General features: G+C 53.3%; 1 protein-coding gene across 7 annotated transcripts in view; it reads right to left on the bottom strand.

Annotated features, from left to right (window-relative positions):
- Positions 1 to 1409: 1409 nt before the first annotated feature.
- Positions 1410 to 27036, bottom strand: part of EXOC6B (exocyst complex component 6B) — a 214287-nt gene continuing 188660 nt past the window's right edge. For 5 of the 7 annotated variants that reach the window (XM_077933687.1, XM_077933685.1, XM_028744537.2 and 2 more), the window contains 2 exons: positions 9833 to 9945; positions 1410 to 5689 (listed from right to left, as the gene is read on the bottom strand). In XM_077933687.1, coding sequence (XP_077789813.1) covers positions 5612 to 5689; positions 9833 to 9945 — 191 coding nt within the window. In that variant the 3' untranslated portion in view covers positions 1410 to 5611. The other 2 variants (XM_077933690.1, XM_077933686.1) reach the window with 1 other exon arrangement.

Below are 27036 nucleotides of genomic sequence, written 5' to 3'. Positions count from 1 at the left end.
GCAGCGCCCCCACCAAGTGTGTGAAGCTCGGTTCGCTCGCAGGACACAGAAGAGAGCAGAGAGCTCAGATCTAAGGTCTTGCCAGCAGGTCCGGCTGCTCAGTCTCCTCTGTTGCGAAAAAGGAGAGTAAGGAAACAAAATGCACAGAGAAGAATCACACTTCATTCTGCACTTAAAGGGTGGCAACAATTTTGTCCTTGCATCAACTGTTCAGAAATGTGATTGAAAATAAATACAGTGTATGTTGTAGTATTCCGTACTTCCAATTGTGGGTGAAGTGGTGAGGACAAGAGAGGGGAGCCCTGAACCCAGGACTAGACTCAGTTCTATCTAGAGAGGATCTCATTGTTAAGATGTTGGCACACAACTCAGCCAAGGGCAGGCAATGTGCTGGAATACTGTCTCCTACCGGAATGAGTGTGATGCATTTTGTATGGGGAATGTTGATGTTCCGCAAGTTATTGATTATATGTGGGTTGTTCTTTTGTATCAGCAGCACCTCTTATTTCCGCCTCTGAATGACAGGTCTTCAAAATATATGCTATCAGTTCCAGCGGCGTAGCGTGGGTTGTCAGCACCCGGGGCAAGGCAAGTAATTTGCGCCCCCTAACCCGTGGATTTGCGCCCCCTAACCTGTGGATTTGCGCCCCCTAACCCGTGGATTTGCCCTAACCCCAGATGTTGCGCCCGGTGCGGCCGGCCCCCCCTGCACCCCCCACGCTACGCCACTGATCAGTTCCATTGATTCAGAATTCACATACCAGAGGTGTTTGCTGGGATTATCAAACCACTCTCTGCCTGGATCTTCAGCCCTGCCTTACTCCCATGTTGAGTGAGCAGTTTTTGTTGGTGCCCATCGATTCCACTGGCAGACCCTTGGCCAGGTGGGGGGCAAGGGGAAGATGGAGAGGCTAACTTTTTGCCTTCGTGTTCTTACCTTTTAAAATAACTAATTTGGTTTGCACAGGAAGGTACAAATTATTATTCAAATAAAACAAGTGGAGGGGGGGAATAGTTTCTTTAAGAGAGCCACAAGATTTCTCCTTACTATAAAAGCCAGATCCGTGTGCAGGGAGAGAGCGAGGTGGATCTTGTGAGTGAGAGAGAGAGAGACTTGCAGGCAACCCAGTGAAAGGTGCTCAGACAAAAGCGCACACTCACACTCTTGGATGACATGGTTTTTAATAAAAATTACGACAGAATAATAAATGTACAGTTCAAATCAACATGCTAAGATATCTAATGCCATTCAGACAGCAGCCCCATGCAGCCCCCGTTCCCCCCCTTCTTAAGATCAGTAGCTCTTCTAGCCCTCTCCGACAGAAATCCCTTTAAAGTTAAAACTTAAAATGTACTAAACATTTCACCCTTTTTGTGCAATGACTTGTGCAAAAAAAGCTGTTTTCACCACAAAATACTCCCCTCAAAATAAAAAACGGAAGACACCCAGAAATAAAAAAGCACACAGATAAATGAGCAATTAATAAACGTACTACCGAGAAGCTCATGTGTCGGGTGCGGTTGTGGTAGTTTTGGGGCCACGAACAAGTGGTCTTCTGACTGCTTCTAAGATGTGCTATGTGGCTGAGACCCAACACCTGGCGCAAGCCACTTCTCAAAGGATTTCCAGGTTTGTGGTGATTTATGCCGTCGCTGTTGCAGTGCTCAGAAGACGGCTGCACCAAAAATGGGCCATGAGAGCTGGCTCTTGCGATGGTCTGTGTGCCAAGCCAAAAGGACAGGCACTACTTGCTTCCAGAGGCCCCAGGAGAGGCCAAACCATTTGCCTACTCTTGACCGCCTGCCCAGGACAGCCAGACTCTCAGGCGGTGGCACTAAAGCATTTGCTTCGGGACCCACCAGCCGGCTTCCTTACAACCACCCCAGTACAACCACATTTGCAAGCCCTTAATGGAAACGGTTTCTGCAGGAACAAAGAGCCCGGCCTTAAAAAAACAGTAACAATTTAAAAAAGACCTACGTACAAAAGGAATATTTAAAAACAAAAAACACAAACGGCAACAATACAATGGAGAGGGGGTTTTCTTTTTTCCCTTGTGAGTTTGAAAAGTGGGGTCAGATTTAACCCAAGTGCAAAACCAGCAAAGAACTTTTGCTTTGATCTCCAGCAAAGTGTCGACAGGAAGGATGTGGGCAGGAGAGGTCCCTGCGAAGGAGGAGGCTGGGGAGGAAAGCCCCCCCCCACTCTAGAGCAGCTACAAGCCCCTGCTGGCGGGCCAGAGTGCTTGTGTACGGGGCGCCCAAGAGCATCTTGCCAGTCCTGCCGCTCTCAAGTCTTAAAGGGAAGAGGAAGGAGCAGCCAGGACTAAGCCCGCTTTGCCACCCTGAGGGGCTGCATGGCAGACCCCAGGAGAGCTGCTCCAGGACCCCGCCTGCAATTCTGCAGGGAATGCCTGGGCACCACCCCCTAGCCCCCCCCCCCGGCAGGTTTCTGCTCAGATTGCCTGGGTGGCCAAAGGCTGGTGGCTGTTCTTCACACACACACACCCCAATTATTCTCCTATTAATAATGATACTTCTCACCCGCCCCGTCTCTCCGTATCAAACAATGAACTGCAGAGGAGGCAATTCATTCACGGGGATTTCTTTTTTAAAAAAACCAGAAAACGTTCTCCCGCTTTGCTTCTCTAAAGGAAGCAGACTCACTCTCGCTCACTCGCTCGCTCTGCCGCAATGATTAATTCCCTTTTGAAGGGGTGGGACTGTATGGCCTGGAAGAAAACGCTAATTGGGAGCAGAGCACCAAAATTCCGTTTCTCATCCCCGTTATGCGACGGGCGGTTTGGAGTTGGACCCTACTGAAACCAGACACTCGGAACAAATATCTCCTTTAGCTCCAGAGGGGCTTCCCCCCTTCTCACACCAACCAGCCTTTTCTCCGGATCAGGGCCAGGGGGGTTCAGTTTGGGCTGCTCTGCAGATAAGTTGGTCCCACCCAGATCCGGCAACCCTCTTTCCATCAAGCACCGTGGAGGCTGGAAGGAGGGCCTGGTCGGAGGCTGCGGGATGTTCGTGGCCGGCTGGGGTCTCCAGCTTAGTCTCCCTTCTGGCTTTTGCTCAGGAAAGCAAAAGGAATGGGTTGGCTCCTGGCGCAAACCGAGGCCTCGCCTGGAAGCAGCCAGCTTGGGAACTGGGAAGCCTTCGAAGTCCAGGCCTGCCTGCTGTCCGGCTTTCCCCTTTTTCTGTGCTGTAACTACTCCCAGGACAGGAACCCCAACCACCACCACCCAGTGACCTGATGTCAGTTTCGCAGAGAACTGCTTCACCCCCCTCGCTCCTCCCATCCCCTGTCGCGGCTTCACCCCACCCCATGCCAAAGAGACCTGGTCAGAAGAACGGAACGAAGATTCACCATGGAGGGACAAATCTACCTGCACCAGTTCAACTGGGGGAAAAGATCCTCTCGCAGAGATCACCCCCTTTCCCTTTCGTGCCCCCAAATGTAAGAGGGCGTGGAACACCTGCGGCCACTGCGTCCAAAAGGAACTTGAGCTGGAAATGGCCATCAAATTCCTCCCCACAGGTGATGTCTGGCTGGAGGGGTGAGATTCTGGGAGATGCGGGAGAAACATCCAAATCAAAACCATGGGACGGACCCAAAGCCACACCCACCCACCCTGCTCCAGTCTCTTCTGCCTTTGGCAGTGGAAAGAGAACCCCCACCTTATAGGGACAGAGGCGGACAAGGCAAAACGGTGAGGGGGATTCATGTGGTCCTCTAGACAGGGAGGTTTTTTGGCAGTTCCCAACCACAGCCACTCCATCTACAGACATCATCTCACGGCACACACACACAAACTTTGCCTGCTTCTGTTGGGCTTTTGTCTTCCATTGGAGTCCTGACTGATTCCGATGCCTGCAAGGATCGTGTAGAAATTTGGGACCACCAGATCTTTTACTTCAGGAGGCCCAGTAAGAAGGCCCCCCACTCCTCTGAGGGCTCAAGGGAGCTCAGGGCAGGGAGCAACCCCCCCCCCATGCCACTAGGAACATTTCCTGGATGAGTGTAACTGGATAGGACAGGAATGGTGCCCTGCAATGGGGGGGGGGCAGCCCCTCTTCCCATTTTTTCCAATGGGCGCTGCCGACCTGTGCCACCCATGGCTGGACAAGCTGCCCATTGGCACTTGGCTGGCAACCCACCTTTCCTAGCCTGATGTAAGCAGAGCTGCCCAGTGGCTCACGCCCCCAAATTTCCCACTGCAGCCACAAGCCAGGCAGGGAAAGAGGGGGCTCAGGGGACTGGGAAGGGCCCCTCCTTCTGGCTGTGAGATTCTGCTGCGGTAAGGTTTTATTTTAAAGGAAGACTTTTCCACCGCATTCCCACAAGCCTCATGGCTGCCCCTCCGTAGCTGCAGGCAGCATGGAAGGAAAATGTATTTCCAAGGCAGACCTGCTCACAAAGTGGGGTTCAGGCACCCCTAATGTGGGCAAACCCTTAGAAATGCACCCCTGGGGGACGCTGCTGAACTCACAGGCAAAGAAACATTTAAAAATAGTGTCAGGAGAGCAAAGTGGAAAGGGCAGGGAAAGCCACTGCCCCAGGTAGGATGGGCAAGGCAGCGGAAGGAAAACAGCCCCCCCCCCAACTAGAGGCCAGTCTGACCCACAAAAACTTCCTCTCCCGGGGAAGCCATATGGGGAAGGGGTTGATCCCAGCAGATCCCCTTGCCTGCCTTAATGGATAAACAGAACCTGCACCGAAATTACACTGCTCAAATATCTCCGTTCCTCATTCTTAATGAACTGACTGTAGGCCTGCAGTGAGAATTGAAATTCCATTTGGAAACAGCCAGAGTTGAAAGGGTGTGTGTGTTTGTGTGTGTGCGCGCGCAAAGGTGTCTGCTCTCCCAGGAAGTGTAAGGGCCAATTCGCTCAGCTGTTTCCCCCTGGAGAAGTGACCGCCCCCCTCAGCTGTCAGTTGTGACGTCACAAAGGGATGCTCTGAACATCACAATGCGCTGCTTTCTGGAAAATACAAAGCAAGGTGTTTGGGGCACAGGTGATGTCAGCTGCCTTGCCAAGATGCCCAGCAACGGAGGCTTCGCGATGAAAACATCACCACCAACCAGCCATGGGAAAGGACCCTCAGCCGATCCTCCTGCTACAGCCACACCCCAAACAACCAATTCCACATTGCAGGCAAATAAAATGTCTCTTTGCTGAGGCACGTTTGGAGCCCCAACCCTTTTTTTTAAAAAAAAAAAACCACCCGGCGCTGTCAGCAAACACCAGAGCGATGGACCCACTGGCATTTGGCTTCTGGAAGGAGTTTACAGGGCTTTGGGCTCCTGGATCGTGTCCCGGTCTTGACGAAGAGGCCTCAAATCCTGGGAAGAGGATGATGACGCAGGAACAGTTGGCGCCTGCCAGGCCCTCGCCTCTCCTTCTCCTCCAGCAGCCACCTTTGTCCACGAGGAAGGGCTCCACGAGGAGGGCAGGCTGGTGACGGGACAAGCCTCCTCTGTGTGCTGCTAGGCACACCCCCAAGCATTTCCCAAGCCCCACCCCGGCAGCCGCGTGGCCCTGCCCGACCCCGCCTCACGAGTGGTGGGTGTTGATGAGGCCTCGCAGCTGCTTGGCCACCGTGTCAATCAGCTTCTGCTTGTCCCGCTCGTTCTTCCGGAACTGCGCAAAGACGTTGTTCTTGCGGCTCGTGTCCTTCATCCTGCGCAGGAAGGGAAAGCCAGAGCGTCACTGCCTCGCAGGCAGAAAGGCTGCCCAGCCGCCCGGCCTCCGGGGCTCCCTTGGCCCACAGCAATGCCAGCCGGTGCCCCTGCGCCCCCCCTTCTGCTGCCGGGGAAGGGGCAGCTGAGAGAGACAAAGCCCCCTTCGCCCAGGTGCCAAAGGGGCCCTTTTATTCACCCACCCTCCCTCACCCATGAAGCTACACGATTGCCTTTTGCCACGTGCGCCCAATCGACCACAGAACTGGCTCTGTCACAGGTGCCACAAATACCCCTTCTGCATTTGTAAGAACTCCATATTTTAGTGGAACTTTGGAACTCCCTGCCTATGGGCACCAGGCAAGTGCCTTCCCTGTGGGATGTGATACATAAGTAGCAGTCAAAGACAACATTCCTTGTTTTCCTAGAGTGGACATGCAAGGGGATGGTTGGTCGAGTCAGTCGAAAACTTCCTGTTTCCTCCTGGATTGGGACATACTTCCTCTTGCATGTGACTAGAGGTGGGCGTGACCTTACCTGTGCAGGTAACAAAAGCACAATGCACACAGCCCTCCTCCCTTCCCCCCCCCCATCTTCCTTTCTTTGTGTGAACAGCAGTGACTGCCAGTCTGCAGTCACTGGGATTAACCCCCCATATGGGGTAGATCCACATGTACCTGTATATACTTTGTAACTAAGTCTGCCTTCTGGGATCCAACTGTGAACAGAATGTGAGGAAACTAGTTTTATATACTTTACACAAGATGTGGCGTGTTTATTCTTTTAGGAGGGATATAAGGGAACTTACCAGGTCACTAATATTGAGAGGCTTAAACAAGCCTGCAACCAGCTATCCGCTGTGTGTTTAAAGGGGAATGTAAAACACTACTAAGTCATAGAACTTGCTAGCGTAAGTTAGGAAGCATATTAATAAATAATATATCCTCTCCTGCCTCCCTGAACATTCCCACATTCACTGTACTCTTTCTGGCGCCTTCTAAAAGCCTTTCAGTTTAAAAAAGCCTACCCAGACATTTAGAAAGCTGGTGCGAATATTAATCTGTTTTTAGTGAGTCGTTATTCTGAATTCCTGAAAGTCATAAATTATTGTTGATTTTCCTTAGGGATAATGCTACTGCTTTACATTTTCTGTAAACCACCATGAGCTTTTCTTTAAAAAGCAAATGCTGTATAAGTTTTATGAACTAATAACAGCACTTCTAATGGACAAACCAAATTGGGGTCTGCCCCTGCTTCCAGAGAGGGGGCTATCCTGCCCCTCAGGATTCCGCCCTCAGCTCTCTGCATTGCCCAGGGCGGGTGGGCGATTTGTGAGGCCCTGAGGCTGCAACACATGAGAGAGCTTTGGGAACTGGGTTGGGGTGGCTCCCTGGGCTGCTAGAGGGAATTGATACCACAAACCAGATCCGCTGCCCTCCAGATCCCACGAATTCAGGAGGGCGCCCAATAGAAGAAAGATGCACAAGACAGATTTCTGAAGGCATGAAGAGGGCCTCTGTCCCTCTTTCCTTCCCTCCCTCCTCTGGTGTCCTCTTCCATCTCTGCCTCCCAAAGACTTGCATAGACGTTTACTGCAGCAGCCCTGCTCTGCAGGCGAATGGTGCCTGTGAGAAGCACCTCTCTTTGGGGCAGGGTGGGGGGCAGCTCAGAGACCAGGGACAGCAGGAGCGGCTGCCCAGAGGACTCCCAAGGAGAAGGGAGAGGAGAGGAGGGCACACTCCGCAAGGGAAAGTGTTCAAAAAAGGGTGAGAGGTTGCCAGCTCTGCAGGCAAGGGGTGACTTAACTGGGCTCCTGAGCCCCACAGCAGAGCCACAGAAATAATGTAGTTGGTCAAGGGAGCTGTGGAGCCAAGAAGGTTGAAATCCTCTGTCTTATGCTCTTCCTTAGTCTCCAATTACTCAGCAGTTACAGCCCCCAGAAAAAGGGGTCAACAGCAATCTTCTCTTGAACATATCCGTCTCTTATTTGGGTGTGGAATTTTTGACATTAAGCAGTGTGGTCCTGGCTGCCTACTAACACTCATTTTGAAACTTCTGAGTAGAGAAACTGCCTTCACGCAGGGGGCAGGAAATGGGGCGGGTGGGGGGGCTACGGCAGCCTAGCCCAACCCAGCACCTTCCAGACGTTTTGGTCAAGCAGACTGGGAGTCATGGGACTTGTAGTCCAAAACATCTGGAAGGCTCTGGACTGGGCTAGGCTGCTCCACGCCAGGCAACCCACCATCAGAACATCAGGAATAGATTATGGGATTTGTGGGGGACATCCGAGTGTGCGCTGGAAGCCTGACAAAAGGGTCTTGGTACCCAGCTGGGTCTCCCTGTGGGGCTATCGGGCTACAAGTAACAGCACAGGTAGGAGGGAATTAATGGCCAGACGTCTTTGCCAAAACCCTCCGCCAAACCCTCCTCAAACTGCCCCACGTTTTGTTGGAAGCTCATCTCTAAATACAGAGCAGCCCTGGCTGAAATTGCCATCCCGCTTGAAACGGCAGTTAGCGCATTGGAGATGATAAAGTTACCAGGAGGGGCTGCTTTCAGAAGGACCTGGAGCCTTGCGCCCACTGAGTGCTCCGCTTAAATTGCACAATAAAAGGACTCACAGGGAAGAAAACTAAAGGAGCCCCCAAATGAGCCACATACTTACTCTCGCGATATCCTGTGGAAGTGAGGAAGGAGAAAGAGAGAGAGAGAAACCGAGAGAGGAGTTAAGAAGTGGCTTCTCTGGCCACTGGCCGACTCTGCAAGCCATTCTGGTCCCGAGAGATGGAGGGAGGGAGGGAGGGGGGATGACCGAGCAGCAAGGATCCGCCACCAGCAGCCAAGCCAGGACTTCGACACACATGCTCTGAGCTGGGCCCCAGAGCAGCAAAGCGAGAGGGGAATGCAGTGGCAAAGAGTCCCTGCAGAGAGGCATGGTGCCATTTTGCCCAGGGAGGCTCCTCTGCCCAAGCCAGGAAGCATCACCCAGGTGGGCTGGCAAAAGGATGAGCAGCACAAAGGAAGGAAGTCGGAGCAGGTTGTCAGGCTCTTGGAAGTGATGCGCTTTGACAGGCGTCCATTATGACTTCTGGGGTCTGACCCAGGTCTTGCCCACCAGCCAGAGTTGGCCGGTGGGAGGTGGGGGGAGATAAAGACTTGTTCCACTGGGCCAAAAGGACCCCCACCCCTGTTGTACTGGCGCAATTGCAAAGCACCCAGCATCCTCCCCAAAATTGATTGGCTGCTGCCCAATCAAAGAGAGAAGGGCAGGGATCCTGTTCCTCAACATCCAGCTGTGGGGAATTGAGAACCACTTTTCAAATCCAGCGTGGCAAGCTACAGGGGAAGGCAAAGAAGCACCTCCTGGTGACACTGGCAGTGGCGAGTGCGAATTCAGCAGGGAACCTGCATCAGCATTGGCAATTGCGTTCATTCCCATGGGGGGAGAGACATGAAATGGTGCCATTAAGAGGGACTTTGCATGCTTGGTCAATCCTCACCCTCTCCAAGAAGAACTGGACCTCTCACACACAAGGACAATGTCAGTCAGTTTGCCTAGCCAATGAAGTGTATCAGTTATATATACCTGTTTCTAAATTTCCTGATTTCATTTGTATGTTGGATTCTTCTATCAATCAATTCATGCATTCTTATAATTAAATGAATATGAACTGGAAGCAAAGACTATGCAATTTAATGGGGCAATGTGGGAGAAGTCTGCGTTCGATTCTCACTGTCCAACATGCTCCAGCAATGCCCCAATGTGCAGAGCGTTCTGTTTGCGCACACCTCTGTGTGGAGCCCTGGTGATTTCTGCACACTTCTGCCAGACAGCTCGCTCTGACCGCCCCATGCGCACACACAAAGCGAAGATGACTGGCGGCGGCAGGGAAACCACCCCTGCGCAAGACACACAGAACAGCACAAACACGTCACAGCCGTGGCAAGAGGCTCCAGGGCAGAGGGCAAGGGGTGCTCAGCAGCCCAGCAGCCTCAGCGCAAGCAGCAGCAGCAGCCACCCTCCTCCCTCCTGGAAGCCCAGGCCAGGCAGCGGAGGCGATGGAAGGAGCCACCAGAGGGAACGTGGCTGCTTGTCAAAGCAAGCCAGGAAACCATCGGAAGAATGTCTCGGCTGAGGCACTCACTTTTCCAGCAAGATCAGCGCCGTTGTGGGATTCACGCGAAGGTATTTGCAGGTCGGCTGCCCGTAGTCGGCCAGGTATGTAGACCAATCCCACTGGAGAAACAGATCTAAGAGCTGAAACACACAGAGAGAAACAGGTCACAGCTTAGAGGAACACGGTGGAGGGGGGGGCACATATTAGGAGATGAAACACGGCCTCCAGAGGAGGGGCTGCTGATGCCCTTGGCTCTGGGCTTTGCCAGCCCCCCCCCCGCCCCACTGCCTCACCTGTAAAATGGGAATGCCAGCAGCCCACCACACAGGGCTGTTAGGAGGGCAAGGATGCTTTGAGAACTGGGATATTCTTTTCGGGGAAGGGTCAGCGAGGGTGTGTCCCCCCCCCCCAGTTCTATAATGTTTTCTGACCCAAGGCAGTCTGCACTCACAAAGCGCGACAGAGGCAGGGAGGCAAAAGGAAAGGAGGATCCGGTTCAGTGTTTTTTGCTTCCAAGGGGAGCAAGCAGCCGGTCAGGCCTGGGCTGTGGGGTTGGGGCAGTGGAAGGGAAAGATGACTGGCACAGGAAACCAGGGGCAAAGTGGGGCTGAGCAGGAGGAACCAAGGACCAAGAACCCAGGGGAGCCAAGGGGCAGAGAAGGCTGTGCCAACCGTGGCCTGGCTCCCTGAAAAACCAAGCGCCACAGAGGGGGTGTTTCCCTATCCAGAGGCAGCCTTGTGCCAAGAGAGGAACAGAAACTCTGCATGCTAAAGGAAATACGCGTCCCTTGGTCGGATGACTTGGGAAGCAACAGGGCATAGATGAGCAAAGGTGCCTTATTCTCAGTTAGAGGAAAGTTTACTTGTGTTTTCAAAGGTTAACTGTTACACCACAAATGGAAATCTCTACAAATGAGCCTTGGGCTCCTTAGGAAAACTCTTTTCCCTCGGGGCCAGGACCCCAAAGAAGATCAATCAAGCTGGCAACAGCCAGAGCTGTGCAGATGCCATTAGAGGCACCACTCTGCCCTTCCTTGCTGCGGTCAAACAGCTTTTGCCAACCTGGTGCCTGCCAGGTGTTTCGTACTGCAACTCTGTAAGGGCCGGTGGGACCTGTAGTTTAGCAGGGGGCACCAGGCCTGGGAATGTGGGACTGGAGTTTCTTATGGCACAGTGTGCAGGAGGAGGGTGGCAGAAAGGGGTGGTGGCACTGCCGTGCGAGAAGCCAGAAGCCCAGAGAACAGGGCGACAGCCTCCAGCCTCCAGTCACAACTAAGCAGAGTCTAGACGTTGCAAGCCATGCATTTTGGAGACCCTCAGATCCGGCTGCAGAGCCCACCGCCCGAGCCTTTGGCCCGCGGGCAGAGGAGCCAGGGTCAGGCCAATTTGTCCTCTGGTGATTGTGGTGTCCCCCGCTCTGCGCCACCGGGTGCCCTCCCCCAGCGCATCCCCCTCGGAGCAGAGAGCGGCTTCCTCCTCGGGCTCGCCCCACCCCAGCGCCACGAAGGGGAGCGGCAGTGATGGATGGCCTGTGTGTTTTACAGCCGTTGAGCCCTATCCATCTTGTGGACACGCGGCCTCTGGCTTGCGATGCCTCCGAGGGCTCCCTCCTTCCCCTCGCGCAGGGCGGCTGCTGCGCTCGCAGAGCAACCAGAGGGGCGGGAAGTTCTCTCGCCAGGAACTCTGACAATGCAAGACGATTTATCTGTCACATAAATGCGGTTTTATTGGTTTTACTGTTTAAACTTTTCACCTCCGCAACTAAATCGGGGGCAGCGGGGGGGGGGGGGGGGAGGAGAGAAGAGCCTTTTGCACAAGGGCATCCCTGAAGCCCAGGCTCCTCCACGCATTCTGGCAGCCACCTTCTGGGGCAGATTCCAAAATAAAAATATGCAAATACCATTAATTCTTCAAACCAGAGAGTCGGCGGTGCAGCTCCATAAATCAAACTTGACAGCCCAGAGCGCACCAGGGCGGCGGGGGGGGGGGGAGGGGAGAGGGGGAGCCGCAGTTTGCAAGTTCAGTGGGGGCTGCGTGGCTCAAGCGCTGCGGCTGCCGGTGTTTCTGCATGCCGTGAGCGCCGGCAGAGAGACGTGCAGGAGGGACGGCGGTGACCGTAAACCTGGTGCATGTCAGGGAGACAAGGCGGCTGGCTGGGTGGGGGACCTGGGATGGGGAAGAGAGGGAGAGGTCCCAGAGAGTTCAAGGTGCTTTCAGTGCCAGATCCTCCGTCAGAAGCTCTTCCAAGACCTGGGATTGCACTCTCAGGGCTGGGGGGGGGGGGGGGGCTTCAATCACAACCTTCCGTTTCACCCCAAGATGCTGCATGCAGCAGACCCCGTCCCTCAAACTGACGGACACCCCCAACTTCATCCTCCAACTTGGATGTCTTCAATAGAGGACTGGGTCCATTCATGAAGGAGACGGCCACTGACGGCTACCAGCCTTGATGACTATGGTCTGCCTCCACGGCTGGAGGCAGCGATGCTCTTAAACCCAGTTGGTTTTTAAAGCACAGGAGCGGAGAGGGCTCTTGTGCTCAGATCCTGCTCGCATTTGGCTAGCCCCTGTGAGAACAGGATGCTGGACTAAACAGACCACTGGCCTGATCCTGCAAGGTTCTTCTTAAGTTCAGCCCTTCATTGTGCTACAGCATGGGTCAGCAAACTAAGGCCCGGGGGCCAGACCCGGCCCAATTGTCTTCTGGAGCAGGCCCACAGATGGTCCAGGAATCGCCACGTGGATCGGCATGGGGATTCTGATTGTTTGGGCTGCGCCATTCCCTGCCCCCCTCACACACACTGCGACGGCACCTCCTCCCTCCCTCCCTCCTCCTGGCTTCTCCCTGCCCTGCCTAGAGGAGGAAGGGGGCTGGGCTTTGTTGAGCAGCGGTTGGCTGAGCACCATTTTAAGTAGCCCCTCTCCGGAGCCAGCCCTTTTGCGCCACACATCGTCCCTCCACTGCCGTCGCCGCCAGCCCCTGCCGCTCGCAAGGCCCAGGTAAGCAGCCACCGGGGCTCGACAGGTGATGTGGAGAAGGGAGGGGAGAGTTGGGGGGGGGGGTTATTTCAAAATATAGTCTTGTTCCCCACAAGGTCTGAGGGACAGTGGACTGGCCCCCTGCGGAAAAAGTTTGCTGACCCCTGTGCTACAGTCAGAAAACCAGAGCCATCTTCCAGGGGCCAGGCAGTGCAGCTCTCTCCCCAAGTCCTTGGGAAGGGAGACCCAAGTCTCCGCATGAGGAGGGGCAAGGGTGGGCCTGGGCCCAATCCCTTGAAAAGCAGCCTTGACACTCTGGCCCTGAAACACTCCTTCCTCCTGGTCACAGCACACCAACTTCCCTTCCAAAGCCTCCAGCCTTTGCCATCACTGGTAGCAGGAGCTGATGGCATCTGGCGAGAGGGCAAAGGGCGGCTTCCCAGAGTCACATGAACATTTGAAAAAGGGGAGGTTTGCATGCAAGTCTGTCCCAACGAGTAACAAAGTGCAAGAATCCCATTAAGCACAATGCAATTACCTTGCACTGAATACGTCAATCTCTCTGCCAGCTCGACACTGGCACATCTATACAGGTTTGGTTAAAACAGTACCAGCCACAATTAAAAGCTCTCCAGCCCAGAGACATCCCAGGTGGATCTACAAGGCTGCTGCTTCTGACACTTGACCTTCCAATCGCAGAGCTACTCCCTGCCACGCCATCCCCATCCCGGAGACCACCCACAGCCACGGAGACACGCTATTGCCAAATCCAGGACTCTAAATCAAGCATTGTTTCAGCCAGAACTGCAACGAGAAACTCATTGCCATGCCTGGCCCTGACCTGATCCCAGACACGCAGTCCTTGGAGGGTGAAGCAGCCACCCCACGGCTTGGGGAGCAGATAGGGCTCCCCAGAACCAACACTGAGGTCCCGTCAGGAGAAGGTGGTGGAGCCACACTCCAAGCATGAACGCCAGCACCGAAAGTTCTGGTCCGGACCAAAGAACAAAGCCACAGCATGTGTCCACAGGCCCAGGGTTGATGTGTGAGGCTCCCAAATTAAGGACCTCCTCATGAGTAAGTGACGCCCTTAAATACCTTCTCCACCAGCAGTTTTGGATTGGGGCATAGTCTAAGAAGCCAGAGGATATGAAGCCTTGGTCTTGAGACTTCTGTTTCCAGGAAGCAACATGAGTTCATCTCCTTTGACCCCAGACTGTGGCCTGACCTTGACCCTGGATGTCGAGTTGGACCGAGGCCAGTTCTCAGTGCTTGACCTCAGCTTGCCTGGACCGCAGAGCACACCCTGCCCTTGTTGGTGATGATTTTGGGAAGAGGCTTAATCCTCTGGGAACTGGGACCCAGCACCCACCATGACAGCACCCATGACAGCATGGCACCCCTGCACAGCAAGTGGGCAGTGAGTCCACATTGGTGAGCCCCCTGCCCCAAAACAGGGAGACTTCTCTCCCAGGGAAAATCCCTGGTGGAAAAGAGGATAAATGGAGAGGTGAACCAGTGGGAAGAACTAAAAACCTTGCAACGTGATTCATTGCCAACTAGCAAGACCACCACCAGACCACCAATTCCAGTCCATTGCAATTAGCAGAGGAAAAGGAAGACCGGAAGCAAACACTTGATCTTTCGGAGGTAAATCCTTTGGGTCTTCTCTGGTTTCCGCGAGGCTTCCTCCCAAAGGCTGAGCAGACTCGTCCCCAAGTTCACCTTTCGCGGCTCCGGCTGCACGTCTGAGACCCCCTTAGGGCTTTGTAGGCCGTCGCTCTTCCCACAACCAGGAGAAGGGGCACCCGACTAGCTACGGACACCCTAAAACTCTGGCAACGCCTCCCCACCCACTGGTTGTACACTTAATCCGAAGTCAGTCCCAAGGCCAGTTTGCACATCACACATTTTAGGTGTGCACACTTAGACAAACGCAATGTGTGAACGAAACAAGCAAATGCCTGGGAGCACATGAATTGCACAGGGATGCTCATCAGAGGCTGGAACAGGATCCATTCAGCGAGCACAGAGGAACAGTGGACCAAACTCCAGAAACGCCCTCCTTGGCTATTCCATGATGAACATAGCATGCCATCTTGGTAGAGTTCATCCCAGCCAGGCTGCCAACCTCAATAAAATATGGGGGGGGCCGAGTAAGCCCCATCCCACACAACTGATCACATGACGCAGCACACACACACCATTTGAATAGCAATGCTCATCAATTTGGGGGGGCAGCCCCCTCAAATATTTTATTGTGGGCAAAGGGACCTTGGTCCCTAGGAGTTGGCTCCTATGATGCCAGCAGTTCGCCCCCTTGTGTTGTGCTGAGAAGGGCTGGACATGGAAGGGGGGGCCAGGTTTGAACCAAGAGCTCGCTGGCCCCCTCTGCCGCCTCCCCAGGGGTGACTCAGAAGTTCCATGGCCAGGAGATCTATGTGAGAGAGGGGAGAGGGGCTGGCATGTGTCTTTGGTGAGCCAGGAAGGGTAGCTGCTGAGGCGTCAGGTGACAGCTCCCCGAATTACTGCCTGCTGGTTTTCAAGAGGCCGGATTGTGGCCAAGGACATCTGTTTATATCCTCAGACAATCCTCGAAAGGCTCCAAGGAGAAACCTGGAAGGATTCAAGTCGGGGGCAGGAGAGAGAGAGAGAGACGGAGTTTAACAGCACAAAACCCTCCGTCCACTCACACCCGTCCCTCCCCCCCCCCCAACCATCTCGATTATTTTTGGATGTCCTCTGCCTGTTTTTAGGCTCCTGTCTTTATTAAATTAGGGTTCCAGTGGATGGAGTCCAGAAACCTTCACATCTGCACTTGCTGCCGACGAGCTCTGCCATTTTTCCATCTGTAAATGCTCATAAATTTATTCCCAGGAATCGCGCTCTGTTTCCAGTAACTCCAAAGTGTTATTGTGAGAAGGCAACCGGAGAGTCTCTTCTGACCACTCTCGTTTTCAGGCCTTGGTGTTGAAACGGCTGTTAAGGAGGAGAGGCCCGCAAGCGCCTTTCTTCTGCTGGATTACGGAGCAGGCTGGTCCAGCTCCCAGGCACGCCAGCCTCCTTCGTCCGCGGCTCCCGTCCTTGCAGGGTGGAGATTTGGACTTGCCACACCGTTGCCTGTTGCCCCTCTAAAGAGTTGCAGGGCTCTGCGACTACCAGTGGCTGGAAACCACAGGTGGGGAGAGTGGCTCTTGTGCTCAGATCCTGCTCTGGAGCTTCTCATTGGGGCTCAGCCACCGGGAGAACAGATGCTGGACGTTTTAATTTCCTTTTATTTCTTAGATTTATACACTGCCCTTCATCCAAAGATCTCAGGACGGTTCCCAAGATGGGTGCACAATGACTCCGTGGGCCATGGGCCAGATCCAGCAGGCTCGTATGCGCCTATGAAGGGTCCACAGCTCAGTAGCAGAGGGGGAGGGGAAGAAGGGTTCCATCCTTGGCATCTCTGGCCGAAAGAAACGCTCGGGGAACAGGCGCTGGCAATGATTGCCCAACCTGGCTCCCCCTCTCCCCTCACAGAGCTCCAATTCCCAACACCCTTAAGGAACTACAGTTCCCAGAATCCTTTGCAAGAGAGGGAAGTCACATGCTTTCAAAGCTTGGTGTGTTTTCCTTCCCAGGATGCTGGAGAGGCACTGCCAGCCAGGAAGGGGTGATGGGCTGGGTGGGTGGGGGAATACAGGAGGCCCCCCCCCGCCCCTCATCCTAACCCCCTGGAGCCCTAAACCCCTGACCAGTTCTGGAAGCAGAGTCCCTGGCCTGAGGGGGGATGGACCCTGAGCAGAGGCTCTAGCCAATGGCACCAAAGGGTGAGAAGTGGCAACCCCAGGAAGGTCCTAAGGACCAGGAGTGGGGGCACTACCTGGAGAGGGGCTTTCTCTCTGGCTCTCATACTTTGCATTTTTCTCTCCAGACTTCAGGAGCCAAGGAGTTCTCTGGCTCTGCAGCTCAGCACCTGCAGCTGACAGCCGGCAGCCACATTCCACGGGGAGGGTCCCCACTCAGCTGCTCCCCCTTGCAGTGGGCCCGCTCCGGAGGGAGGGAGGGAGGCAGCGTCAGCAAAAGGGTGGGGAGGGTCTGGCAGGGCGGAGAACCACATGGGGAGATGAAGGAGAGCAAGTCTCCCTTCAGAATGCCCCTGTCACTGACTCAGGGGACTGGATGTCCTCGCTCCCTATAGATCACAGAACTGAGCCCTGGCTTTTCCTTGGGCTCCTCCCTCTCCCTTAGCTGCTCCCCACCCAAATTCACTCTGTTGCAAAGCCACAGATCAGTTGAGCGTCACTCTCTGCCTGCAAACACCCAAGAGATGATGGGCAGCATCCTATTACCCCTGAATGCTGGAAGACTCAGGACAGACCAAAGAAATCCCTTCTTCACGCAGCTAGTAGTGAAACTAGGAAACTGGTTCTCGCAGGAAGCAGGGATGGCCACCAACGTGGATGGCTTTAAGAGGACCAGACAAATCCATGGAGGAGGCGAGGCCCATGGAAGGCTCCTAGTCAGGATGGGGCAGCGATGCTTCTGAATCTCAGTTGCTGGAAGACACAAGAGGGGAGAGCCGCTCTTGTGCTCAAATCCCTTTGGGGCATCTGGTCGGGCCCTTTGAGAAGAGGATGCTGAATGACTAGAGGGGCCACTGGCCTGATCCAGCAGGGCTCTTCTCATGCCCTCTCTGTGTGATATCTCCATGAAACGAACCCTGAGGCCTCTGCCTTTCCTCTCCGCATCATCTCATCTGCCATCAAAATCACGGCTCCTCCCTTGTCTCTGCAGCATCAGGTCGGCTGTTTAAACCAGGGTTGTTGCCATAATTGAGAACCATGAGACGGTGGCCCCCCAAAATCGCTGGATCTGTCATGTTCCCCACCCCACCCGGCCACTGGAAAAGGCGCTGGCTCCGGGCAAAGGACCCCGGCATGGTCGGCAACTATTCCCGGCTCCCGTTTGGCGCGTGCCAAGTTCTCCGTGAACTGCAGGTTCCTTTTGTTTACCCGGCGAGGGTGGGGCAGGGGAGGAAGAGGTGACCTCTCCCTCACCCCCTCCCGTCTGTATGGGACTGACGCTGCTGCTGTCACCTCCCAGTGAACTTTCAGATTATCTCAGAAGAGCTTCACCTTGCCTTGAACTTGTTCGCTGCTCCCCAGCGCAGTCACGTAGCATTGCTTAAACACTCCAGCGCCACGCAGCCAGCGACTCCGCCAGCTTTAAAGTGGGGGGCGGGGAGGGGAGACTCACTCGTCCCCATCGCCATTCCCAAAGCACAACGCTGTGACGTGCGCCGGGGAAGCCACACAGAGAGAGAGAGGCACCCTGGCACACCCTGGAGTTGGGTGGCAGCAAGAGTTGGCCAGGGAGGGACGGGACCCCAGAGCAGGAGCTGGCAACGCAGGAGACAGTGAGATGGAGGGGGCGCCCTGGCTGCCAAACCAAGCCATGCCCAGGGCAAGCAAGCCTAGCGAGAGAGACGAGGGCAGCCCACTTGCCCGCTGGAACCCGGCTCACACCAGAAGCGGAGGGCAGTTTCAGAGCAAAAGAGGGGCAGCCCCCAAAGTCTCTTTGGGCCAGCTGCTGATTCCCTCACCCCACCCCTCTCCAAGCTCACTTCTGGACTAGCACTTGGCCTTGGAGAAAAGCACAGGGGCAGCGGCTGGGAATGGGGGATACAACAGACGGGAGATAACAGCAGCCGGCAGGACCAAATCTGCCCCCCAACTTCTGCATCCCTATTATAAAAAAAAGGAAAGAAAAATCCAGACCCCAGAGCCCCCATTTTATGCAAGGTTCAGGGAGATCTGGGTTCAAATAAGGCAGTCAGCTGATGCTACCTACCTAGTTTGGCTGCCAATGACCAAAAGCCTTTTGTTTCCAAACAACAACAATAACAACAACTGCAAAGGTGAACTGAAGCTTCCCACTCTATATACTTTTCAGCATGTAAACTAACCGAGCACAGATCCCTTTTGAATCCATTCCTAGTTCCCAGGGGTGAGGGGAGGCTGAGATCCCAAACCATAACCTTTAGGTTCTGTATTAATTAATCCACCAGAACTGCCAGCAACTGTCTTCCACATGCGCAACTCAGGGAAGAGATGCAAAGGACACCTCCCCTGTCCCAATGAAATATTGGGGATCCATCCTTGAGCAACGCCACCACGCTTGCAATCACGGCAGCCGACGAGAAGCCCAGGCAGAGGCCTGAAACAATGAGCGTTGGCACACGGAGGGGTGGACCTCATTGCACAAACTTCATTGCACAAACAGCTCCAGCCGGCAGGTTTCAGGGACATCCTCAAGTTGCACATCAAAGGGCAGCCAAAAAAAAAAAGAGAGAGAGAGAGAAGATCCTGGGCACGGACTGGGGGAGGTGCTGGCCTACGGTCCCTGGCCTGCAGCGAAAGCAGCCGCCTGTGCCGCCAGCATCTGGCTCCAAGAAGCCGCCCTCAGGTAACCTGTCAGTGCGCGTCAAAGTGAGTGGCAGAGGGCAGCAGGGTGGGAAGGGAGCGCCAAGGGGGAAAGGCAGCCCTGGGTCTGGCCTGACGTGTCGGCAGCCTCAATGCAAACAAGCTGTGAAGTGGAGAGGGCAAGGAGGAGCCCTGCCTGGTGTGAATAAGGCCTGTCACCAGCGGCAGCCCTGGCCAAACACGGGCGCCGCTTGCAGAGCTGTCAGATTTTTGAAAAGGGAGAGGAGAGCATTGCCATTTGCAAATGCTGAAGGCCAATGCTTGGAAGCACCCAGGAATGTTTCCGAAACCTGGAATATCTGGCAGCATTTTATCATCACTGCCAATCCTGGAGACGTCCCTTGGGAATCAGAATTACCGTATTTTTTGCTCTGTAAGACTCACTTTTTCCCTCCTAAAAAGTAAGGGGAAGTGTGTGTGTGTCTTATGGAGCAAATGCATGCTGCGCACTATCCCAGAAGCCAGAACAGCAAGAGGGATCGCTGCTTTCGCTGTGCAGCGATCCCTCTTGTTGTTCTGGCTTCTAAGATTCAGAATATTTTTTTCTTGTTTTCCTTCTCCAAAAACTAGGTGCGCCTTGTGGTCTGGTGCGTCTTATAGAGCGAAAAATACAGTAATATGTAAAGTTGCCTTGCTCTGGTGTCACTAAAAGGAAAAGTCAAGAAGCAAGCTGTAAAGGCAAATGGTCTCTTTAGCTTCTGCAACAAAGCTGGCCATTCCCCTCCCCATTCTTGCATGCCAGTCGCAAGAACACAGGAGCACAGCAAGTCAGACAACTGGTCCACCTTGCTCACTGACTGGCTGGCAGCAGCTCTCCAGGATTTCAGGCATGACTCCTCCCCAGTCGTGCCTGGAGATGTCTTTGGGGATTGAACCCAGGACCTGCTGCTTCCAAGGCAGACGCTCTCCCACTGAACCTTATATAATGTGTTGTGGGGAGTGAGAGAGAATATTGGGTTGTTTTTGTTTGCGTTCCGTATTTTGTGTTTTTATTTTGTGATTTTATGTTGCAACCACCCTGCAACAACCACTATACCTGCGGGTATAGGATGGAATACAAATTTAATAAATAATAATAATAATAAGGCGCTTCCTGCCAGCCTGATCACTCCAGGCCGAGCATTGCGGCTGTGGACAGGAAGATGGCCTTTGGTCCGACAAACTTCTGGTCCTCAGAACCCACTCCCTCTGCGCAAATTGCTCTATCAGAATCTGGCTTCCACCTCCACTTGCCTGAAGCTGAAAGAGCACAGACCCCACTGCAAAGCCTACTGGAAGGGATTGGCATGAGCTGAACCTAATCAGGCCTCCAATCTCGCAGGCCACGCTTGGCTGCGAGCGAGACAGCTCCACCTCCAGCACCGGGGTGAGTTTCAGCTGGAGCCGGGAGAGCAAACGGCAAAGCGTTTAATCCAGATATTGCGTCCGCCGAGGCTTGTTGCAGCAACAGCATCGCCTTTGGCACCGAGAGGAATAACAGGATTTATGGCTGTTTGCTGCAGATTAAGGATACATCTGAAACCGAAGCAGGAACCTGGACTGAAGCAAGAGGCTGTGTCGCCCTGACCCCTGGACGGCCCTGATGCTGCTGAAATGCCGTTCTGAACTCTCGGCGGCAGAAGCAGGAGGAGGCGGCGGTGGCTGCAGAGGCGGCAAAGTGTCCCGCTTTGACCAAGCTGCAAAACACTCACTCCAGTGGCTGCCTGCGATTAAACCTTCCTGCCTGGCGACTGCAGGTGACCAACAAGCAGATTTATGTTATGCTCACACCGTCTTGTTTGCTTGGGACAAAACAGATTTACAACCCAAGCGGTGATTATAATGATAGCTCCGTTGGTTAGAGCGTGGTGCGGATAAGGCCAAGGCTGCAGGTTTGATTCCCGGAGGGGACAGCCGCATATTCCTGCACTGCAGGAGGTTGGACTAGATGATCCTCAGGGTCCCTTCCAACTCTATGATTCTATGATGGGAAGAAGGTCCCTTCCAACTTTACGATTCTATGATTCTAAGGCAGGATTTGAAAGGAGTGGCATCGGCGAGGCTGAACTCCAAAGCCATCTCAGCCAGGCAAAACGGCATTAGCGGCCAATGAGCCCAGTTTTTCCCACACTCCTGGGCACGTAGCTCAACTTCCCAAACTCCAGAGACTTCCTCCTTCCCCGTTATCACATTGTGGTGGCACAAAAAAGGCCCGCAAACCAGCCCAATGACAATCCGCCAAAAAACAAAGCCAGGATGGATAGATGACTCAAGGGAACACAGGCAAGCAGCATCCTGGCTTTCCAGGAAGCTCAGAGGAGAACCAGTTGTAGTCTGCCTGGGGACAGCCCTCCACCCTTCCTCCAAGAAAGTTGGGGGAATCCCAAGGTGGAGCGCTGCCTCCTCAGTCATCTATGCAACAAACATGTTTGCCACACCTTAGAGAAGGTGCCTGGTTTGGGCTGTTCGCCAAGGTGGCAACAGAGCACAGGAAGGGCATCTGTTGTACTTAAAAGACTGGGGGAAGGTTGCTCACAGGCCCACAGCACAAATCTGTGTGAGCTAGTTTAGGTACAAATGGGCAGACTTTCAGAGGGGGAATGGTATTTTCGCACATGCCGCCCTTATGAAACTCTGCAAAATGCAAGAAAGCATCACCCCTCTGGAGCCACCAGGGCACCTGAATTAGATCCAGTTTTGCCCAGAGACACACACAACTTTGAAGTTAGGAATACTACAGTCTTTGGGAGTCAGATGTGTGCAATGTATTGTAACATTGCCTGGTAACCTTTGTAAACCACTTTGATAAGTATTGCAAAAAGTAATGGAGAAATATCAGCAATTATCAACAACATATCTGCAGTCTGCAAATGTAAAAAAAAAAACACACACACAAAAACCAAAAGTTTCCTTTTGTGTTCCTTGGAATAGTGCGTTTTACAGTGAAGTTCTTTCAGAAAATAAACCAGCCCTTAAGACAACATGGAAACCAACCCAAAAGCAATTTGGTCCACACAGCTTCAAGTGTCCAAGAGGGAATGATATGACAGTTGACCTTCAGATGCACAAAGACCAGCATGGAATATTATAGATATGTGTCTAATGCAGACAAAATTGCGTTCCAACTTGCAGATCCCCAAGGAGAGCCCTGCCACAGGAGCAAAGGAAGAACCATCAGAGAGAGGGAAAGAGAAAAGAGGCTGTCAAGGCAGTTCTGTGGATTTTACAGGCTTGTCCAAAATGAACATTCGCAACACAACTAAGTTCAGTTAGGTGTTTGTTTGTTAAAGTTCAAACTGTGCAGCAAACAACTGAGCACCGGGACACACGTGCACAAGCGCCCTCATTCTCCGTCTTGGGCTGCCTCTCAGTGTTTCCCGGCGCCCTGGTGGTTTCCTCCACACCTTCATAAAGCCCTGCTTTGCTCCTGTGGCTGTGAGCTGGATTCTGGGTCTGCTGAATTTGAGGAGCTACAACGGCAGGCTCTGCCTTGATCTCGGATGTGCAAAAGAAGAGGCAACAGCAGTAGAGGAATGGGAGTTGGACCAGTCAGTGGCGAGGAGGAGGAGGAGGAGGAGGAAGAGGACCAACAGAGGGATGGGGGGGGGGCAGCAGCTATGCATCCCCAACTGCAGACTTGAGCTTCCGCTCTTTGGTGTCAAGGAGAAAAAAGGGCTGGTTCTCCTTTTCTCGCCCACCTAGGAAGAGAGAGAGAAGAGAATATACAGAGGCTGTGCTGCTGGAGAACTGTGGCAAACTCTAGACTGCAGAGGGGAAGAGTTTGCCACCGAGCTGTGCCAGGACTGTTTCCTGCAGCTGAGCAGAGGTGTTGCACAGAAGAGACGTGCATGCCCCATGGTTTACTCACAGCCTTGAAAACCTTTCCATTTATTATTGTTCCTCTCCCAGAGCCGGCTCCTCGGCCGCCACCTTGCAGGCAGGAGAGGGGCGGGCGTGGGTGTGCGGCTGTAGAGGCTGGCACATTTCTTCTGCCATCTGACGGTGTCAACCCTTTTCGGAGGTCACGAACTTTTTAAAACAAACAGCGCTGAGGTCATTGTGAGTGGGAAACAAGACAAAATGTGAGCCGCTGGAGGAGAGGAAGGGGAGCCAAACGTGGTGGAACAATGAGAGCTCTTAAAAGCTAATGAAATGCCTCGTTAATCATGGGGATGAAGGGACTTGGAAATGGGGGAAACAACAAACTGTGCCGATCCAGCTTGCACCTATCAAACCCCTCATTTCCACCCAACCACTTGGGAAATCAGCGCCGAGGACAGGATTCTACACTTGGACAAAGACCGGGTTTTTGAAGTTAAGAGCACCAGATGTGGAACCCCTCAGAGCACTCAGGGCTCTCCTTTCAAGCACAGCAGGGTCGGCCTTACGCTCGGAGGTCAAACGGGCAACTGGGATCGACTCCTGGGTAGATGCACAGAATCGAAGGAGAGCTTGCCAAAGACAGAGGCGAATTTGGAGCAGAGCGACCGGTTCCGCTGCGCAGGACGCCAAGCTAAGGGGGTGCCGCAACTATGATGTAATGAACTGAGTGGAATGGAAGTCAAGGAGGAGGGGGAGGGAGAATCTGGCCTCGCACAGGGTGCCGCTGGAATCTGAAAGGCCAAAGTCTGCCCTTGCCAAAGATGCCTCCTACTACTCAAGGCATGGAGCTGTGATGTGAAGTTTGAGAATCGGGGGGAGAACCTGCCCCTTCCCACCCTCTGCACTGCAGCCAGGAGAAATGAGACCCAATGGGCCGCTCTGGTAAAACGACTGGGTGCAATGTCGGTGCTGGGTGCAGGCTGCACGCTTAAACTAAGCCCCCTTTTATGGGCTGAAGACACATTTATCCCATCCCCTTAGTAGTCCTACACCAAAAACTTAATAATGTATTCTGCAAATGGAGCAACACATCTTGACTGAGGTTCTTTGGTTGCTCATTCATGCCCACATTTATAAGGCTGATATGTCCAAAACCTGTTTACATCAATGTAGCCATGAGATTCTTCCCATCTTTCCATCAGTGATGGTACAAAACACCGGGGTAGCTTTTTTGGAAGGCAGGTAAATGTTCTCGCCATTTGGGATATTCAGATTGCACTGCTTATTTAGAGAGACGTTTTAGTGTTCAGTCCGGACTCATGCATACAACTTTCTGTGTGCAGGGGAAGTCTGAACAGAGGCTTAGATCCTGCTGTGCACTGAGGACCAAATCAGTACAGAGCATCCATCTGCTTGAAGGTAGAAGGAAAATCCAAAAACAACTGTGTGAGTAAGAACTTTTCTCTGGGATAGACTCAGCTCTGTCCCAGAAGTCAGGTGAAAGCACCAGAGAAGACAGACACCAAATGGGAGGCAGTCGATCGACTGGGATTGAGATGCAGAAAACTCTGGGGTGGGACCTTACTCTCAAGAAAAGGGCAGCAAAAAGGAGCATGAGGCTGAAGGAACTGAGATTAAAGGCTGTAACATTTCCTGCTGATGTTTTCTTTTGGAAAAATGGCAAGTAAGGAGGAGTCATGATAAAGGTGCATGAAAGGGAGCTTTTGCCTCCCTCTCTCACAACATTGGAACCCAGTGGGGCCGTCCAACAAAAGTGGAAAACCAGGTCCTATCTCCAGTATGAATGGCCCATCACGCCCATTGCTGAGATTTCAGTTGCAGTAGGCTTCCTATTTGATTGACCACTGTGAGAACAGGATCCTGGGCTACCTGGGCTTTTGATCTGACCCAGCAGCCATGTTCTTCTTACACCCCTTAACACTATTTGAAAAACACCGCAGGAGAGAGATATTTGCTTTTCCAGCAGAAACTCGCAGGGGTATTTGGCTGCACAAAGGCCAAGCCAGCCATGCGGAACTGGCCAGGCTGAGCCAGCGAAAGAGGCAGAGGGTGGAAAAGGGAATGTTTGCCGTCTGCGAGCTGTCAAAATCCCAGGAGGAGAGACGGGGGCAGCTCAGCATCCTGTTCCTGCCTGGTATTGCAGCCTCAGAGATGGCCAGGCAGACTCGCCTCAACCCATCCTTATTATGCAATCGCTCTTATCCATCAGGGATAGAATTACTTGCACACTTCCCCGAAGGCACCAATGTGCAAGGTTCCATTTCAAACTACCAATGATACTACAATTTCCACTCAGCAGGATTGCTCTCACCCCTTCGTGAACCTGCTCAGAATTTTTTTGGAGAAAAGACCGTCAGGCAGGCAAAGGAGACGGATTTGTCCTGCACGGCATCCAATGCCTTTTTAGGAAAGCTGGTGCGCTCTGCTTGCGCCGTATTGGGCACCCAGGGCCTCCAGGCGCAAGAGGACTGCACTCCCAGTGGCCGCCCCAGAGGCTGCGGCACATGAACTAGACATGGTAGCCACTCAGGAATGACACCAAATTCTGGGCAGCAACAACAACCCAAACTCTCTTTTACAACCAAGCAGACAAGGGATCTTGGGGACGTCCAATGATCAAGAACAAAGCTGATTACTTTTATCTATTTTACGCTAACTATGGATCATGAGTCAAAAGCTCAGCTGGGCCACCAATAAGAAGATCCTGCTGGATCAGGCCAAGGGCCCACCCAGTCCAACATCCTGTTCTCACAGGAGCCAAATAGGTGTCTCTTCTGGGAGACCCACAAGCAAGATTTGAGCACAGGAGCCTTCTCCCCTTCTGTGCCCTTGGCCGTTGCTGGTTACGTCACCCTGGTTAGTAGCAATTGACCGCCCTCTCCTCCTCCATGAATTTGCCCAATCCACTTTTAAAGCCATCTGGGTTGCTGGCCATCACGACCCTCTGTGGAAGCGAGTTCCATAACTTAATTATGAACTATGTGAAGAAGCAATCTATGCCAAAGTACTCCTTTGAGATTTTGCTCCACTCAAGTGGAGTACAGTCAAAGCCACGCAGGAGTCTCTGGCTCATGGAGCATGGTGCGTACACCAAATGTATGGCTCATCTCATCTCTGTGAGCATGAGGCCTGTCAACCACAAAGGACAGATGAGATAGATGGGCTTGTGCACCCAATCACACCTTACACTTGGGGAAAGAGTTTATGGAGGCATGAGACACACCCACCCACCCGCTTCCCCGAAGAATAGAAAGTAAAGTGAATTGAAATGATGGTAGGTGCAAACACATGGGGCGCGGGTGGCGCTGTGGGTTAAACCACAGAGCCTAGGGCTTGCTGATCAGAAGGTCGGCGGTTTGAATCCCCGCGATGGGGTGAGCTCCTGTTGCCCGGTCCCTGCTCCTGCCAACCTAGCAGTTTGAAAGCAAATCAAAGTGCAAGTAGATAAATAGGTACCGCTCCAGCGGGAAGGTCAACAGCGTTTCTGTGCGCTGCTCTGGTTCGCCAGAAGTGGCTTAGTCATGCTGGCCACATGACCCGGAAGCTGTACGCCGGCTCCCTCGGCCAATAAAGTGAGATGAGCACCGCAACCCCAGTCGGCCACGACTGGACCTAATGGTCAGGGGTCCCTTTACCTTAGGTGCAAACACACAGCAGAGCTTCTGACTGCAGCATCATAATTCTCCTATATAATTTGAGGGTGAGACCACACCTGGTGAGCCAGTGGGAGAAACAGAAACTGGGCAAGATGGTAGACGATTTTGTCTAACTGGGTTCCACCATAACCAGCAACCTCTCCATCGATGCTGAGCTGAACAAGCACATTGACAGGGCAGACACAGCAATGCCTCTCCTCTCCAAAAGGGTCTCGGAGAAGGTGATGCTCATGTCCAATGCTAAGATGAAGGTCCACCAGGCTTGTGTGCCGAGTACGCTGCTTTGTGGAAGTGAGTTGTGGGC

Source organism: Podarcis muralis, chromosome 9 (genome assembly GCF_964188315.1).
Source record: "Podarcis muralis chromosome 9, rPodMur119.hap1.1, whole genome shotgun sequence".
Taxonomy (NCBI): Eukaryota; Metazoa; Chordata; class Lepidosauria; order Squamata; family Lacertidae; genus Podarcis; species Podarcis muralis.
Note: the sequence above shows the minus strand (reverse complement) of the source record. Positions and strands in the feature narration are given on the sequence as shown.